General features: G+C 43.5%; 1 protein-coding gene across 1 annotated transcript in view; it reads right to left on the bottom strand.

Annotated features, from left to right (window-relative positions):
- The window catches only part of PIGK (phosphatidylinositol glycan anchor biosynthesis class K), a 107,049-nt gene that overhangs the window by 35,704 nt on the left and 51,263 nt on the right, over positions 1–20,082 (bottom strand). Inside the window, exon 10 of the mRNA XM_044301694.1 lies at positions 5,726–5,804. Coding sequence (XP_044157629.1) covers positions 5,726–5,804 — 79 coding nt within the window. The remainder of the gene's footprint in view (positions 1–5,725; positions 5,805–20,082) is intronic.

Genomic DNA, 20,082 nt, shown 5'->3' with positions numbered 1-20,082 from the left:
CGACACTCTGATTGTACATCGTCCTATGTAAAAGGGCTCTCCCTGTCCTGAAAGAGCTGATAACAGGAAACAGCAGATCGCAATCTCTAAGATAAGATGAACTTAAGGTTTAGCGTCTCTTTAATTAGCCACTGCTGATGAAAACCATATGAAAAAGTGTTATCACTGGCAAACAATCTGTCCTGACATAGTCAGAACGTGTCCAAGGGTATATTGAACCATCTTCAATGACAATGAATATCCAAAGGGCATCCAGCAGAACTGCTACGTGCGATAAGTCCCATTATCTCTGCTCATCAAGCACGGTACATTGGCCTACGGCCACCAATGAAGTTAATTAACCTAATTTCCCAACCTTTGCCTGTATCCATTAAAGAACCAACAAAAAGCATAAATAAAATGTTCAAAGACCGCCTGACAGCCGCAGAAAGCGTTATACTGGAGATCGGGGGCAGATATGACATCATAGGCAACATAGCGGGAGGACAGAACAGGCCAAGGATGCCGATACTGTTCACACATCAGACCCAAAATGAGCGGATGGAGAGAAAATAGTCTGTGTGAAATCTGACTGATTTATTGGTCGTGTCTGAAGGCTATGCTCAAACACCATGATATTCATACACAAAAGATGAGGGACCTCAAATACATTACATATGCTGTATTACTGTATTGTTACTCCAGAGCTGCACTCACTATTCTGATGGTGGATACAGGATGTAACTGAGGATCAGTACAGGATAAGTAATGTATGTACACAGTGACTGCGCCAGCAGAATAGTGAGTACAGCTCTGGAGTATAATACAGGATGTAACCCAGGATCAGTACAGGATAAGTAATGTAATGTATGTACACAGTGACTGCGCCAGCATAATAGTGAGTGCAGCTCTGGAGTATAATACAGGATGTAACTCAGGATCAGTACAGGATAAGTAATGTAATGTATGTACACAGTGACTGCACCAGCAGAATAGTGAGTGCAGCTCTGGAGTATAATACAGGATATAACTCAGGATAAGGACAGGATAAGTAATGGATGTACATAGAGACTTCACTAGCAGAATAATGAGTGCAGCTCTGGAGTATAATACAGGATGTAATTCAGGATCAGTACAGGATAAGTAATGTAATGTATGTACGCAGTGACTGCACCAGCAGAATAGTGAGTGCAGCTCTGGAGTATAATACAGGATGTAATTCAGGATCAGTACAGGATAAGTAATGTAATGTATGTACACAGTGACTGCACCAGCAGAATAGTGAGAACAGCTCTGGAGTATAATACAGGATGTAACTCAGGATCAGTACAGGATAAGTAATGTATGTACACAGTGACTGCACCAGCAGAATAGTGAGTGCAGCTCTGGAGTATAATACAGGATGTAACTTAGGATCAGTACAGGATAAGTAATTCAGGGTGATTTCTTGGAGCCCTACAAGACTATTATAAGAAAGCAATAGATCCATATTGCTTTAAATGAGTGTTATGTAATTGCTATTTAGGTGACTGCCAATATATTTTGTAGCTATTTGTATTCTGAGTTTTGCAAAAGGTGAACTTAAACTGTAAATTACCCTGTAGACCAATGACCTGCAATCTGCAGACCCCCACCTGTTGGGATACTACAACACCCATCATGCAGCAGGCTGTGCAGACTCAGAGGCATAGCCCATCTACAGCAAGGAGCTCGTACAATGCTGGGGAAGTATCAGGCTTCAGTTATCACTAAATCACGAGAAGAACAATTGCTGTGGTGTTACGTGCGCACCCAGGACCGTTTCATATTTATTCCCGTTATTTGCTACACTGTGGTGGGCTCATATATCACACGGTATCTCTCCTGTGTGTGGTGCCCACTCTTGGCATTAATACAAGTTGACTCTGTGCAGGTCCTAAATCACTTTTTTTCTATGGTGATAGCTCGGCTGACTTATTGTACTGGTCTCCAGTCTCCATAAATCACAGGAATTGCTCAAAAGCTGCTTAAATTGTGAGCAGGACAATTTGTGCTGAATGGAAGCGAATAGAGATTGCAATAAAGGGATATTTATGCTCAATACAAAATCCTTGTTTCACAATGAGTGCTACAACATTAGTGATTCACAGGGAGGAACGAGGAAGAAGATGATGAAGAAAGAATATGCAATGCAGTGAATTAGAAGATGTTGGTTTGAGAGGCACGCAAAATAAATGTTAAAGGAGGTTTCCGAGATTCTGACGTCGATGGTCTAACGTCAGGGGAGGCCATTGAGATATCATATCGGTGGAGGCTGACTCCTCTCACCCTCACAATCCAGTGACCAAAGGGGCCATGGCGCTTTTCTTGAAAGGGACCCAGATGAAGAGAGCTGCAATACCAGACACGGCCACTAGCATATGTACAGCACTGTGTGTTGGGCGATCATTTGATCAGATGACTGTGGACATCCTGAGAATCATTTGATCTAACCTTGATGACCTATACTAAGACAATTAAAATGAATGGGGTAATCTGGTGGCGGTCTGATCGCTGAGAACCCCACCGATCATAAGAAGGGGGTCCTGTTTCCTCAACGGAGCGGATGGCTGAGCATGCACACTGTATGGAACTGCTGGAAACAGACGAGCGCTTATTCGGATGGGGGAACAGGACCCTTGTTCTCGAGATTAGTGGTGGTCGCATTGGTCAGACCCTAACCAATCTAACAGATACCACCTACTCAGTGGTCACTAAAGTTGGCTTTGTCTGGAGAACATCCAGTGACCTCCTCCCAGTCCGCCAGCAGTACAGCATACAAATTAGCCTGGTTTCTGCATATTCCCATACCCCCAACTTCATTTATGTAAGTCTGTGAAGCAAAGAGAGGCAGTCTGTTGTGCAAAACTAGAACAAAGCGAGTAAAGTTCTAGAGGTCCTCCATAGATTCCTGCATTCATTCCCATGTAAACACCAAGCACTTGCTTGGCTGTTTCCATAAATCCCATAGGCTTCAGTGGAGGACTCCAATCAGAACACACCAAGCCACTGAAGCAGGCAAAATAATCCCGAGAATATTCCAATCTGGAAATTACTGTGTTTTTTTCCAGGGAGTCTGAAGCCTTATATCCTTTCACAAGCTAATATAGTTCAGCCAATCATCTCATCAACAATCTCCTTTAATAAAGGGGCAGTTTCATTTAGAAAACTCATTTTCAAAAACCCTGTTAGAGAATACGGAGTTAATAGAGGGGAAGAGGTCATCATTCAAGACCCTCATCTATTAGCCAAAGTGGAAAACTGCTACAAAGAGAGTCTCTGGAAGACCCGGCACGTCTATGGATTACGTGCGAGGCCTATTTATTTCAAAGGGAACTGCGTAATACTTCATTTCCCCTGTGATGGCGCTGCAGCGAAATGAAACACGTGTTGCTGCATTCCCCATGAGATTACAGCTGATCGATATAGGTTTTGGGCAGCAGGTCACCCGTGATCAGCTTGTCATCAGGGGACCCTTGTAACAAAAATGGACTGTTTAAAATGGAGAACCCCTTTAAAGGGGGTTTTCCGAGATTTTGATGGCCTATCCTCAGGATAGGTAATCAATATCAGATCGCTGAGATTCAGCACCTCCACCGATCAGCTGTTTGAAAAGAACACGGAGATTTGGTAAGTGCTGCAACCTTTTCCTAGACCTATGACGTCCTGTTAAGGCTGGGCGATATGGCCTAAAATCTATATAGCGATATAATCTGAAGCATGTGCAATATAACGATATATCACAATATATTTGCCATCATCCATGTCCCCCATCCATCAGCCACATGCTGCCATTGCCATTTGCAATCATCCATGTCCCCCACCGCCTGGTAGATTCGGTCCCCTGCTAATATACTTGCCTTTCCTGCAGAATGCGCAGCTGGCTGATGGAGTCCGTAGGAGACTGACCGCGTCTTCTTCCCAGCATGCACTGGGAGGGACCTGACGTCACACACAGCGTCAGCCAGCACGCTGACGATGTGTGCACGCAAGACCCTGGCCAGTGGAGAGCGGTGCAGAGTTGGGAGGATTGCTAGAAAGGCAAATCTGAACCCCCCGCTTGACTCCAAAAGACCTTCAGGAAGATAGAGTAGACTCTGGAGTTGTGGTACATTATTTTACTGTTCAGCGACAACTGTACAAATATGGAAGAGTCATCAGAAGAAAACCTCTCCTGCATCCTCAGCACAAATTTCAGCATCAGAAGTTTGCAAAAGAACATCTAAACAAGCCTGATGCATTTTGGAAACAAATCCTGGACCAATGAGGTTAAAATAGAACTCTTTGGCCAAAATGAGCAAAGGTATGTTTGGAGAAAAAAGGCCAAAAGAAGAGAACACCTCTCCAAACATTAAGCATGGAGGAGGATCAATCATGCTTTGGGGTTGTTTGCAGCCATTATGGAACAATGATTATTTTACAGGTAGAGGGAAGAATGGATTCAATGAAATTCCAGCAAATTCTGGAAGCAAACATAACACCAATTGTAAAAAGGCTGAAGTTGAAAAGAGGATGGTTTCTACAAATGGATAATGGTCCTAAACAAACTTCAAAATCCACAATTGAAGACCTCAAAAGGTGCAAGCTGAAGGTTTTACTATAGCCCTCACAGTCCCCTGATCTAAACATCATTGCAAATCTGTGGATAGACCTCAAAAAAGCAGTGCATGCAAGACGGCCCAGGAATCTCACAGAACTGGAAGACGTCTGCAAAGAAGAATGGATGAAAATCCCTCAAACAAGAATTAAAAGACTCTTGCCTGGTTGCAAAAAGCATTTACAAGCTGTGGTACTTTCCAAAGAAGGTGCTACTAGGTACTAACCATGCAAGGTGCCCAAAGTTTTTCTTCAGGCCCTTTTCTGTTTTTGTTATTTTAAACCGGAAAAGATGAAAATATTTTTTGCCTAAAATACAAAGGGAATGTGTCATCTTTAACTTTATGCCTATTGGAGATCATTTTACCTTCAACTTGCCTAACTGTTCACAGTAACAGTAATTTTGACCAGGGGGCCCCAAACTTTTGTATGCCACTGTACAATCAGGAGACATCTCGATATTACAAGTCCTTTTTCACATCACTTTTAAAATGCAGTTCTATTATATAAAAGCTTATGTTCACCGAGTCCAGATCCTACGCTTTTGAGGTAATATATACAAAGTTTATTTGGAGAAAAAAAAGAATCCTGACACATATAGACATCATAACAAAGGATAAAACTTCTGTGCATAAAGCTTCAGTTGCCGTGGAAATGGGATAACGCAAGGCCATATCCGGGACTGGAACAAAAAAATTCTCTTTGTCTTACGTGCTATGTTCTCAAAAAATTATTTTACATTTTTGATTAATAGGCTGCTATTGCTGCATCAGTTCCACCCAAATGGGCTCAATGGGCTCTAACAACCTTTCTGCCATGTCAATGCCAAGACCAGCGCTGCATGGTGCCAGTTATCGCTCTTATGGGAAGTCTTTCTGACATATACTACAAACGCACATCACACACCTGATGTGAACAGAAACTAAGCAATGTAATGTATCTGACCGAGTATACAGATTTTACATGAGCAAATGCAGTAACACTGGTCCGGTTTACATGTGAAGACTGTATATATTATGGTGCTGAACACCACAGTCTGATACAGCACCAACGTCTTCTGGAGCTGGATTACCAACCCAGATTTCGGAACAGTCATTGGTGGTCACAGAGGCAAAAAAAAAAGATGTTTTACCTGATGTATAATTTGTGATACAGGGAGTTGGTTGGCATACGTCGCCAGTTCAGTCATCGTCGACTCCTCAGGGAAGGTCCTGTAACAAAAAGTAAGGACATGAATGAAAATGTGAAACTTTACTTTTTAGGGAAATGGTAAGTACCTGCTTAAAGGGTATGCCGGCTTTTTCCCAGATTGTCCATGGTAAATATAAAACAATAGCAGTACTTATACCTCGCAATTTCTGCCATGGCTGTTCCGACTGGGCAAGGGTCCTAGCCGTGCTCCACTTCCTGCAGGAAATGGTTGTAAATGCTGCTCAGCCAACCTCTGGCCGCAGTGATGACTCACTGGTCAATCCCAGCCATTTCCGGTTGTACCCAGACAAGAGCAGGAACTGGCGAGCAGCAGGGACCCCGGCACCCTTGAAACAGCATCGGCGAGGGTACAATAAGTATAATTTGTTGGATTTTGTATTTATTTTTTCCCACCAAAAATGTTTTCTTTGCACTGGAATACCCCTTTAAATAACAATTCCCTGAAATGCTAATGTTCTTAGAACTGCCCCCATGAGTAGGAGAAGCAATGTGAAAGTATCACATGGGAAACAAATTGTCCTTGGTCTGTTTGTAGACTACAGAGTGATTTACAAATGGCCGATGTCTGTATCTGATTTACAGACCAAAGGGAGACATCCCGATGCAGCAGAGTTAACAGTAACAGTCATAACGCGTTAACTACGGTATACGTCATAACTCACCAAGTGTATGTGTTAAAGGGGTTATCCAAGACTATAAAATGCTCCCCATTATGTTGGGCCCCTCACATTGAATATACTTACCTGGCTCCCCGCGCCGACGATTCTTTTCCCCGTGCACGGATGAAAACATCTGGTGTCGGGGGGGGGCAGCCAATGGCAGGCGGGGACGAGCCTCCCTAGCATTGCGGGTGACGCTAGAGATGCTCGTCCCCATCTGCCATTGGCTGCTCCCCCCCGACACCGGATGTTTTAATCTGCACACGAGGAGATGCTGCAGCAGCCGTGCAGGGACCAGGAGCGGCGCGGGTAGCCAGGTAAGTATATTCGGTGTGAGGGGCCCAGGCATATGGGGGAGCTTTTTTATAGTCTCGAATAACCCCTTTAACTCTGCTGCATTTGCATAGACTTGCATGAGAGGTAGGGATGCAGCAGAGTTCACAGTCATAATGTGATAACTCACCAAGTGTGACTTAACTCTACTACATCCGGAGATAGTCTGCTCATAAATAATAGGACTAATGGAGAAGGACCTGAAATTGCATTTCCATTACCCACTCTGTAGGGTAGTATATGCTTTGTGTTATAGACGGTGTGTCTCCATGGTAACAGACTACTAGCAAACTCTGTGCGTAGTCTGATAAGACAGTCATTTTCGTCTGCTTCCTTTCCTACTGAGTGTAAATTACCAAGAAAGAGGGAAGAAGAAATGTGCAAAGGCTTTGTGTGTAGTCAGTTACCATGAGGACATATAGGTCTGTATAGGAACGGGAAGCATAAACCAGCAGGGGATGTTTAAGACATTGTGCAAAATTGTTTAATTCTTATTTTGGATGCCTTGGACCGATAAGATATATATATTTTTTTTCAATGGTATACCTACCATTTTAAGCAATTCCCTAAAATCTCTTAAAGGGGTTAAATTTAAACTGAATACAAACATTTTTGTGACTCAAAAGTATTCCCATTCATTTGAACGGGGTTGTTTTGTCAGGAAGCACAGAGGTTTCTCCAAGCGCTATAAAGATTAATAGGACAGTCGCTGTAATTTCTGCAACCACCCTGTGGCATGCAAATTTAGTATTAAAAGGGTTTTCCAGGATTTGGATGCTGATAGGTCATCCGTATCTGATCGGTGGGGGGTCTGACACATGGGACCCCCACGATCAGCTGTTTGAGAATGCACCGGCACTCCTATACAATGTACGGCGCTGTTCTTAGTAAGCACGGAAAAGGCCGCACCTCTGCCTTCTCAAACAGCTGATTGGCGGGGTCATGGGAGTCGGATTCAATCAAAATCCTGGAAAAGCCCTTTAAAGACACACAGTCACATCTAACAGCCCTACACCCGAACTAAATTTGCAATTAGCAAGAGGACATGCAGCGGCATACAAGTGGTTCAGCTGCTGGGACAACTATACAACCCCTGATGCCGCAACTGCACCACTTAGGGTCCATTCACACGTCCGTAAGTGTTTTGCGGATCCGCAAAACACGGACATCGGCAATGTGCATTACGCAATTTGCGGACCGCACATCGTCAGCACTATAATAGAAAATGTTCCATTTTTTTTGTGGAAACGGAAGCACGGATGCGGTCAGTAAATGCAGCACGCTCTCCTGCGCTGCTGCTCACGTGGCTGCTGTCAATTCCAGTAACAGCTGGTTATTGGGGGAAAGTGTAAAAAGTAAAACACAGGAGCAAAGAACCTGCAAAAACATAAAAAAAAAACTGTCACACAAAAGTAACAGAAGATCTATCGCTGCAATGTGATATTTCACGCCGCTGTCGGCAGAGATAACAAACATCCCTCCCACTGTGGGAAACAGTATATCGCCTTAAATCCATTAAAAAAAAAAATTAAACTTATAAAATTTTGAAATTAAGAAAATTGCAGGTAATTTGATTGAGAAAATTTGCCATTTCTTATTTATATCCGTTTCAGGAAAAGCTGGGTGAAAAGCAACATGGCCGCCATGATAACCCATATGCAGGTGCACCAACCAGCAGCCCAGCCGTTCAGGGAGAGTTTAGAATCATATTTCATACAGATTTATGATTTTATTAAATGGGAACTGTATAAATATGCATTCATTGGGCTCCCCCTAGTGGTGGCTGCAGACAGCCAGGATTTAAAAGGGGGTTTCCGAATTTTTTTTATATTTTTTTGCTGATTACCTATCCTCAGGATGGGTCATCAATATCTGATCGGTGGGGTTCAGAAACCCAGGACCGCTGCCGATCAGCTGTTTCGAGAAGGCACCAGCGCTTCGCGAGTGCCGCTGCCTTCTCGCAGCTTACGAAGCACAGCGCCGTATATTGTATAGAGGCTATGCTTGGTATCGAGCTCCGCCCGATTCACTTAAAACAGGACATTCAGATCACCTGTTGTAAATGGTATGATTGTGTCATCTGTCATTATAAACTGATAATGAGATGACTGCTGAGAAGCAATCTCAACCATACAGGAAGTGTCAGCCTATTGTGAGGCTCAACCAGATTATAACATTTATTTTTATTTGATATTAAAAAAAAAAACAATATTGAAAAAAAAAAAAAAACACCTAAAAGTCTTTAACAATAAGTTGAACATAAAAGCTTGATTTACACAATAGGCTTCACCTGATGAAACATTCCCTTTAGGCTACATTCACACGTCAGTATTTTTCTATAATCCGAATTTCGGTCCGTTTTTTGCGGATCCGTTGTTCCTGAAAATGTTTCCGTATGTCATCCGTTTTTTGCGGATCCGCAAAAAACGGAAACATGTATACATTCAATAATCAAATAAAGTTGTTTAGATTTCTTTGAAAAAAAATTGGAAAAAAAAATAATAATTTGCTATGTGTTTCCAGGAACGGATTCCGCAAAAAACGGAAGACATACGGAATGACATCCGAATGTCTTCCGTTTTTTGCGGATCCATTGACTTTGTATTGTACCAGGATCCGAATTTTGCGGAAAAGAAAAGGACATATTTTATATTTAAACGGACATGCGGAACGGAACAACGGAAACGGACAGCACACATTGTGCTGTCCGATTTTTTCCAGGACCCATTGAAAATGAATGGGTCCAGATCTGGTCCTGATCTATTCCGCAAAAAACGGAACAGATCAGGAAAGAAAAAACGGACTGCAGTTCGTTTTCCATAGAGTTATAGTTTCGAGTTTCAACCACCATTCCCAAATTAGCCGATACTGATGGATATGCTCAACGTCCATATGACAACACTGAAGCGTCATGGCACAAGGCAGGAAGTGTTGTCATGGGAAGCAAGCTATAAATGACATTGTATTGCCATCTAAAGGACCTTTATCAAACCTTTTGCTAACGTCAGGTCCCACCTACAGCACGAAGGTCACCCCCGAGATGCCTTGCTTTCACCGTAACCAAACCCCAAAGATTGGTGCGTCTATCATCACGTATGCAGACTGCAAATATTGAGCAAAAACTATAATTAGAGATGAGCTCAGCACATTCAGATTTAGGGGGATTATCACCTGCTGAGAATTGTAAAAGATGATTATCGGTGCAGATGAAATTACACGCCGCAAACAGATACAATATTTGCTTTGCTAAACTGGATAGGAAATTATTGGGAATGTAAAGTCCGGATGCGTCCGTGCCGGGGAAATCATTTTCCATCCTGCATAAACCTCTTCTGATCATTTGAAGAGATGCACGTCGTGGGACTCTTACTGTAACAAAAGGCATTCAGATATATATTTTTTTAAGCCTTTTCTCTAGGAAGAAACCAGGAAAAGTGTTCAGCTCGGCGGCAAATGAAGAATATCTCAAGGCGGTGGGAGCGCTTCAAGCACGAAAGCAGAAGGGAAGGTTTCTTGTGATAAATTTACTTTTCTGCACCTTTTACCAGACAAATGAGTTCTTGTTTATACATCAGTGGCAGCCAAACATTTTGGGGGTCATTTATTAAGCCCCTATGCTGGTGGTGGATCCAGAGCCAGTCTAAACCTAAGGCCGCTTCTAGCTGGCTGACATTTAGACCCTTTTCTACGCCTAAAACATCTTCAGGATAGGCCATCGATGTCAGATCTGTGGCGCTGTGATTTTTGGCACTGTCAAGGTCAGATGTTTGACCATGGCGCTTCAACCTCTTCAATGTTTGCCTGCACGCCATCGATACAGTAGCAGTGATGGAGGGTCATTATATATTTGCTCTGTTCACTTTAATCGGACGAGGCTGTAATTACATGGCTGCAGTGCTCACAAGAACACCACAGCCCTTTTAAATAGCTGATCAGCTGAGATATAGAGAGTTGGACCACATCTTTCTGATAATGATGACCTGTTCTAAGGATATGCTATCAATATTTTGAAGCTGAAATACTAATATTGTGTAATTAGCATTTGTTTTGCTCTGCTGATTATGATTACTTACTCTACAATGTTACTTGACCACAACAATTTCAGCAACTAAAGAGCCCTTAACTCTTTCAGTACTATACTCTATGGCTAGTTAAGAACTTTACAACCACTGGTCCAGGTTAGTTAGTCTTTGTATTGTATTTGTATTGCTGCTCGCCTTTAACCTGGTTAGCCTGGATTATCATAGTGCATGAACTCTGCCAGCCACAAAGTTCCACTTGGATTATCATACATGAACTCTGCCAGCCCTGACATTCTGCTTGAATTATCATATTGCATGAAATCTGCCAGTGACGATGTTTTGCTTTTATTACCATATTGCATGGATTCCGCTATCTTTGATGTTCTGCTTGGATTATCATATTGCATGAATTCTACCAACGTTGGCCTTCAGCTTGATCTTCTACATATTCCATCTCTTAATTTTGCTGATACAAACTGGTTTTACCCACATCAGTCGTTGCCCACAGATTCCACACCAGAAGTGAGGGCCTCCATCCATGGCAACCCAGAGGGTTCACTATCTAGAAAGGTTGTGTCAGCATTATATATGGTTGTAAGATCATTATATCTCTTCTTGTAGCTCCACTTGGGAGTATTCTTCAAGGTGTGGGACATTAGGTTGCCAAGCAACCACATGGCCCTGGGTCTGGGTGACCACCATGTATTTGCAATGCACAAAAAGTTTTAATCTACTCTGCAATATAGAGCCTCTCCATGCACCAGGAGATTGTTGTAGGTCCTTGTCATTGAGATAACAAGAAACCAGTGGAGGCTGTATAAAAATGATATAGCTACAGGATAAAATAAGGGAATAATTTACATGGCTCTGGGTCGCGTATATAATAATCACCAATACAACAAAAAGGCCGTGTACTCATGAGGCCGTGTACAGAATTGCAGCCCACTTTCCATTGCAGTACTGCAAACAGCCACGGACAACAAAACGTGCTGTTTCGGGTAAAATGCATGTTTTTGTCATCTCATACAAACACAGTGCAGACTGATCTGCAATTATTTCAGATTGAATATACAAGCTTTTATTGCCACAGCAAATATTTATCAGAGACAAGGCTTTAGTACAGATAGAAAGCCCCGTGGGCATTCTGATGTAGACAGGGTGCACTGCCTAATACACTCCAGTGATGACTTTTTCCATTAATGAAATAATACATGGCAATGAGATCAGTTGGAAGCTTTTCCATCTAAAAAGTGCAATTTTCCCCAAATCAAGTGGAGCATGGACTAAATATCAAATTCACTCTGCACAGAGAGGGATGGAAATAATTACACAAAGCTAAAGATAAGGTGGGCTACACTACTGCATAATATCTGCATCCAAAACAGCAGGCAGCGCATTTCATTAGGTGATATATTGATATCTAAACGTGAACTGCATGCAATTATACAATGGATGGCCTTTCAATATGACAAATACTAAAGAGGTTCAAGAAGTGTATGTGCACCTTTGTCATGGATGATTTTTAGACATGTATCATGGTTCCTCTGATAAAGTTCAGGTTTCTCCATGTTGGCTTTATTTCATATCTACTTGTGATTCTGCAAGTTCAGGGCTCAGTGGGTGTTTCCTGTGAAGCTTATTTCTCTCTCAATGGTGTAGTCTGTCTCCTACCCTCATGATTCATGGGGAAATATGCTATACACTCACAGCCATAGTAGATCTCAGTTCCTTTGGTAAAGTTCAGGGTGCTTCATGTTTAGCTAATGTCTGCTTGTGATGGTGCAAGTTTAGAGCTCAGTGGGTGTTAACTATGAAGTTACTTTCTCCATCAATGCTATAGCTATTCCCTAACCTATGATTCATGGTAAAATAAGCTAAAGACATCGTTGGGTACAGTGTATTTCAGTTTCTCTAGTAAAGGTCAAGGTGCTCCATATTGGTTTTATCTCCTGCCTGCTTGTGGTGCTGCAACTTCAGACCTAAGTGGGTGTTTCCTGTGAAGCGGTCTGCTCTGTCAGTGATCTAGCCTGTCCCCTACCCCCATGATTCATGGGAAAATATGCTGAGGGCTACACTACTGCACAATGTCTGTATCTAAAACAATACACAGTGCAATTTACTAGGTTATATACTGACCTATCTTAAAGCGAAGGATCAGACTACAGAAACTGGCTAGTCTATAACCATGGAGACTTATTAAGCCTGCATACCCTTTTCTGCATAAAGCTCCTATACAGACTTACACAATTGCATAGTTACATACTACAGACAGTCCTAGTGTGCCATCATGTTTATTTTGGGTAAATTAGAGCAACTAAAAAAAACTGACTGTAAAAGTGACCGAAGGGTTCTGCCATGTCAAGGAAACATAGGTGGTTGTAACAGACATGCTGAGGTCCACTAGAATGTTCAAATTTTTTGCTAGTTGACAGTCCTCTAGTGCAACGCCCATGTGGCCAAGCCATCAACACTTCTGAGACCTCAGCATCTCCCAGAGAATAGCTTAAGTACAAGGGCTCTCTAAGGCCCTAGCTCAGCACCCCCCCCCCCCCCCCCACTTTATCTATAGCCACACAGAAAAAAAAATACTTGTTAGACAAGATATGGGCTGCTGTTAACCACCACTAGAGGGAGCTAACTGGATATAGATCTGTACAGCTGGTATTGAGCTCTCCGAAGGCTGTACTAATTGCCATGCAGTTAGCTCCCCCTAGTGGTGGCTGCAGGCAAACACTATCACAGTGTAATAGGAAGCAGTTCAAACTTTATTTTGTCACTGGCCCTATAGCATTTCCATTATCTGACTCTATGGGAGATATATGAATGCTCAAAGCTTGTCCTGATAGCCAATAGCATAATAAAAAAATAAAAAAAACACACCTTTTAAACCCTACTATTTCTATACTGGTCCTTGAAATACCTACATGAATGCTATACCATAGACCTAAACCTACTTCACATTTTTCATGGTACTCACAAAATTCTACATTCCACTTGCAAACAATTTAATTAGCGTTCACGTAAACTTGATCAAAATCAGCATAAAACACGGCCGCCCATACGGCAGTAATAAATTGTAGCTCTGTGAATGCGTTCGAAGCCTTCCCCAGTCAGCCCGCTCCTCTAATAAAGCATCGGGGATAGATTTATACACTTTTATTGACGTGGTTTGGTTTCAAGCACACAATTTAATGAGGCTGTTTATGTGAATATGTTGGGTTTTAATTAGGCTCCATGCACAGATGCAGGCGCAAAGAAAACAACGTCCGCTGTCCTATACGGTGAGCTGAGGCTTTGCGGATATTTCACCGGATAAATTGATTCTTGGGGGATACTTGTGTTTTCTGGAGTGTTCAGGTGTCGTTTCTGATAAACTACTTGGCTATGTATTGAGCCGCTGAGAATCCAGGTGTAAGGGTCCCCAGCTTCGCCAAGACTGTACTTGCAGTAATTCAGCTGGTCACACAATATGCACTTCAGGATCAGTCACATGGATTGAGGCAGCTTGGGTTCTAGATATTATTCCGACAATGTAACATTTTTGTTCTTGTGAGTTTCCTTCCCAGACTCCAGAAATATGAAAAATAAAGCATTAAAAGTCTTGTCTGCTCAACCATTGCTTTTCCCACTTGTCTTTCTTGCGAGATTCATTTAATAATTTAGCAGCTCAGTTTTCTGACAATGAATTATATAATCTTGGCAGCATTCAGCCACCACTAGGGGGAGCTCACTGCAGAAGGATTTAACTTGGTGGGAGCTGTATACATTTATATGTAGTAATCGCCCCCTAGTGGCAGATGCAGGTGACACCTATGGGCAATCTGCTGTCTATGGAGATACCAGATGTCCTTTGTGTTCCTTTCCAGCAGCATTGCTACTTTTACTTACCAAGATTGACAAGAGGTGGAAATTTTGTAGAAGTCCCCTATACATGCGCTTACAGATGGGACATGAGAAGTCACAAGCCTGAAAGTCAAAGCTCTCAACGAGAAGACTGATTTACTGCCTTGACGATAGCAACATGGAAGCTCAGCCGATTCAGCAACTTCTTCATCAGGGGAGATGACCCGGCAAAATGTCAGAAGCATATTGCGACAATTCATGGCTCTGGTGACAGACAGACAGACAGAACAGGGCTATGCTGCAGCATCAAGAAAAATCACTGTCTGGCTGCAGTGAAGAGAAAGCTCCAGCGAGCACCACTGCATCTTCGTTCTGCTACCGGGGGTCAGACCCCCACCGATTATCATTTTTTACCTATCTTAAAAGGGAATCTGTCAGCAGTTTTAACTATACTAAACTGCTGACAGCATTAGGAAGGGGCTGGGGAGACGAGGACAAACATACCTTCTGTGGAGCTTTACCAGGACTATGTGTCTACTACAGCTGTCCGTCAGAGCAGAGGATGTGCTGTTCATCCTGGTGCCTAACAAGTGCCGTCAGCAGCTTTGTATGTGAAAACTGCTGACAGATTCCATTTAAATGGGTTTTACAGGATTTTAGGATAGGTTATCGATATGCGATTGGTGGGGTTATGCCTGCCTGCACCCATGCTGATCAGTTGTTTGGAGGGACGGCTGTGCTTGGATGAGCGGCCTCTTCATACTATACCAAAGATAGCGCCATACACCGAGTAGTGGCTGTAACTGGCACTGCAGCTCAGTCTCATTCACTTGAAAGGCCACGTGACGTAACCGGTCTATAAAGGGGCCGCAGTGCTCGACTCAGCACCGGAACGCCTTCCAACAGATGTGTGCTGAGAGTGCGGGGAGTAGGACCCCCACTGATAAGATATTGATGATCTACCCCGGTTGCTAACACAAGTAACTGACCCTGTGTCTCTGTACAGTTTCGTCCTCATTTAGGGACATAAACTGGTGACAGATTCCCTTTAACAAAAGGGTCATCAGTGTCCCAGCAATCCCAGTCTAATGGAAGTATGTAGGGAACCGTGGTCACATACGCCGCGTTCATACGGGTCACCAGCGGCCACAGCTCGTCCATTCCCTGTACAGATCACACAGCAGATTTCCCGGACTAGGGCAGAGGGGCGAGCAGTCATTCACTGCAGTACGACCAAATGCCAGGCCGCTCGGAGGCACCGCCGGATTAGAACAGGAACTCAATTACTGTAAATCTCCCTACAAACTGGTCACATTCGCAGGCACCATGCAGAACAAATCACAGCTCAACGGCCTTGTACATCCCTTGCAAACGCTGCCTGGCACTTAGGAAACAGATAGATTTTTCAGAGGAGAAGCCATGGAGACAAATAATTCGCCATCTGATAATCCAGAATGTCCGATAGTCCAGCGTGTGCCAGCACCTCGAGGGGAAAAAACGGAGCAGAAACCCTTAGAACAATCCTCTCATTAAAAGCCATAGAGATCGCTGCAGTTTTTGGGAGACTTATGTTTCTCTGCCCTGATAACCCTTCGGAATGATGTGGATTTCTGCACAAATTGGTCATAAAATGTGATCTGATCTTCATCTCAGTCACAGCAATAGACAATCACAGTCTGCTTAACCTAATAACACACAAAGAGTTAAATGTTACCATGTTTTTTATTGAACACACCATGTAAACATTCACAGTGCAGGTGGAAAAAGTATGTGAACCCCTAGACTAATGACATCTCCAAGAGCTAATTGGAGTGAGGTGTCAGCCAACTGGGGTCCAATCAATGAGATGAGATTGGAGGTGTTGGTTACAGCTGCCCTGCCCTATAAAAAACACACACCAGTTCTGGGTTTGCTTTTCACAAGAAGCATTGCCTGATGTGAATGATGCCTCGCACAAAAGAGCTCTCAGAAGACCTACGATTAAGAATTGTTGACTTGCATAAAGCTGGAAAGGGTTATAAAAGTATCTCCAAAAGCCTTGCTGTTCATCAGTCCTCGGTAAGACAAATTGTCTATAAATGGAGAAAGTTCAGCACTGCTGCTACTCTCCCTAGGAGTGGCCGTTCTGTAAAGATGACTGCAAGAGCACAGCGCAGACTGCTCAATGAGGTGAAGAAGAATCCTAGAGTGTCAGCTAAAGACTTACAAAAGTCTCTGGCATATGCTAACATCCCTGTTAGCGAATCTGCGATACGTAAAACACTAAACAAGAATGGATTTCATGGGAGGATACCACAGAGTAAGCCACTGCTGTCCACGTTTACAGTTTGCACAAGAGCACCTGGATGTTCCACAGCAGTACTGGCAAAATATCCTGTGAACAGATGAAACCAAAGTTGAGTTGTTTGGAAGAAACACACAACATTATGTGTGGAGAAAAAGAGGCACGGCACACAAACATCAAAACCTCATCCCAACTGTGAAGTATGGTGGTGGGGGCATCATGGTTTGGGGCTGCTTTGCTGCGTCAGGGCCTGGACGGATTGGTATCTTCGAAGGAAAAATGAATTCTCAAGTTTATCAAGACACTTTGCAGGAGAACTTAAGGCCATCTGTCCACCAGCTGAAGCTCAACAGAAGATGGGTGTTGCAACAGGACAACGACCCAAAGCATAAAAGTAAATCAACAACAGAATGGCTTAAACAGAAGAAAATACGCCTTCTGGAGCGGCCCAGTCAGAGTCCTGACCTCAACCTGATTGAGATGCTGTGGCAGGACCTCAAGAAAGCGATTCACACCAGACATCCCAAGAATATTGCTGAACTGAAACAGTTCTGTAAAGAGGAATGGTCAAGAATTACTCCTGACCGTTGTGCCCGTCTGCAACTACAGGAAACGTTTGGTGGAAGTTATTGCTGCCAAAGGAGGTTCAACCAGTTAATAAATCCAAGGGTTCACATACTTTTTCCACCTGCACTGTGAATGTTTACATGGTGTGTTCAATAAAAACATGGTGACATTTAACTCTTTGTGTGTTAGTAGGTTAAGAAGACTGTGATTGTCTATTGCTGTGACTTAGATGAAGATCAGATCACATTTTATGACCAATTTGTGCAGAAATCCATATCATTCCAAAGGGTTCACATACTTTTTCTTGCAACTGTACTTTCCTACGAACGTCTGATAATCCGGCACCGCTCTTTCTGGAATTAAAGGCATTTCACACAACTAAAAGGCTCTTACAGCTTCAGCAAATAAATGTTATACAATTGTCCAATATATTTCCTGTATTCATTTCCCGTGGTTCTCAGGAGCTCTGCTTGCTGTCATTCTCTAGGAAGCTTCATCACAGGTGCACTGTTCGTTAGAGTCATCAGAGCCGTATCCGGTAACCAGCCACGCACCCACGTACCTACATGAGACTCACCGATTTTTATTCTCTGGAAGAAAATAGGGGGGAGATTTATCAAACTGGTGTAAAGTAGAACTGGCGGAGTTGCCCCTAGCAACCAATCAGATTACTCCTTGCATTTTCCAAAGGAGCTGTGAAAAATGAAAGGAGAAATCTGATTGGTTGCTAGCTGCAACAAGGCCAGTTCTACTTTACACCAGTTTGATAAGTCTCGCCCTAGATTCCGACTGAACCACAGCAAGCAGAGATCTTGAAAAGCGGAACCAAAAGATACAGATAGGATATTGGAAACTAGTATATCTTTTCATTATACAAAGGATAGGCTTGATTTGCTGACCCTGTAATATCCCTTTAATAGCACCCGTCACATGAAATTGACATATTAAACCACCACCAACCTGTTACATTGCTAGGCAAGCCACTGATACTGTAAAAAAAAATAAAAAATCCCAAAATATTAAGGGCTCCTCTACACATTCAGGCTTTTTGATTCTGTTTTTTAAGCCAAAACCAGGAGTGGATTAAAACAAAAGAGGCGAAGTGGTATCTCTCTTGTACTTTCTCTCCTGTTATGATCCACATCTGATTTCGGCCTCAAAACATGTGTCGCGCGACAGATAGGGCACAACTACACTGCAACATTTGTCGCACCAACCATCTAAATAGAATTTTTGTGACTGTCGCGTTGCAGTCGCAGCATGTTGCAGTGCGACACCATAGACCTTCATTATGAAAAATATTGTGCGACAAATGTCGTCATGTAGACCTAGCCTTATGCAAATTGCCTTGATTAGTCATCTCATCTGGACGGGTCCACTTTGGGGAATGCAACTGGGCTGTAATCACACCTATCGTGATGTGACTGACATGCTAAGCGGGGCCCGCCATCATTACATCATTGCATGCAGTCCTCCTGCTGCCCGGACATGTGCAGTGAAGCCAGGAGAGCAGAGGGGCCCATACAACACAACACGCTTACTTGGCCAACAGCTATTCCTCTTCACTCCCCTCCCCCACCCATACACATGTATGCTCAGTTTAGGCTACTTTCACACTTGTGGCAGAGGATTCTGGCAGGCAGTTCCGGCGACGGAACTGCCTGCCGGATCCGGCAATCCTGATGCAAACGGATGCATTTGTGAGAAGGATCCAGATGCGGATCCGTCTGACAAATGCATTGCAATACCGGATCCATCTTTCTGGTTGTCATCCGGAAAAACGTATCCGGTATTTTTTTTTCTTCTCATTTTTAAAGGTCTGCGCATGCGCAGATCAGGAAACCGGATCCGGCATTAATACATTTCAAATGGAAATTAATGCCTGATCCGGCATTCCGGCAAGTGTTCAGGATTTTTGGCTGGAGAGAAAAATGCAGCATGTTCCGTTTTTTTTTTTCTGGCCAAAAAACTTAAAGGGAACCTGTCACCCAAAAATCGCCTATTAAGCTGTTTACAGTACCTTATAGTGCTGTATAGTCGTTTCCTGATGCACTTTTTGTTAGTTTTGCAGCATGTATGCTCAGTCAGAAATCGATGTTATATTCAGCTGCTGCCCCGTGCTTCAAGTCAGGCTTGAAGTCACGGGGGCAGCGGCCTCGGCGTCTTACATGGCCCTCTCCCCGCCCCCTGCCTCTGTGACTGACAGCCGAAATCCGATTCCGGGACCGCGCTCAACGGCCGCATGCGCAGTAAAGGGCGGCAGGAGCGCGGTCCCGGCTGCCGCGCGTACTACGCGCCGTCTTACTTTCGCCGCACTGCGCATGCGCCCGACATCCTGTATCAAACGCGCCCGCGCCCAGATGCCCTTTACTGCGCATGCGGCCGTTGAGCGCGGTCCCGGAATCGGATTTCGGCTGTCAGTCACAGAGGCAGGGGGCGGGGAGAGGGCCATGTAAGACGCCGAGGCCGCTGCCCCCGTGACTTCAAGCCTGACTTGAAGCACGGGGCAGCAGCTGAATATAACATCGATTTCTGACTGAGCATACATGCTGCAAAACTAACAAAAAGT

Source organism: Bufo gargarizans, chromosome 7 (genome assembly GCF_014858855.1).
Source record: "Bufo gargarizans isolate SCDJY-AF-19 chromosome 7, ASM1485885v1, whole genome shotgun sequence".
NCBI classification, from domain to species: Eukaryota; Metazoa; Chordata; class Amphibia; order Anura; family Bufonidae; genus Bufo; species Bufo gargarizans.
This window is presented reverse-complemented; position numbering and strand designations above follow the sequence as displayed.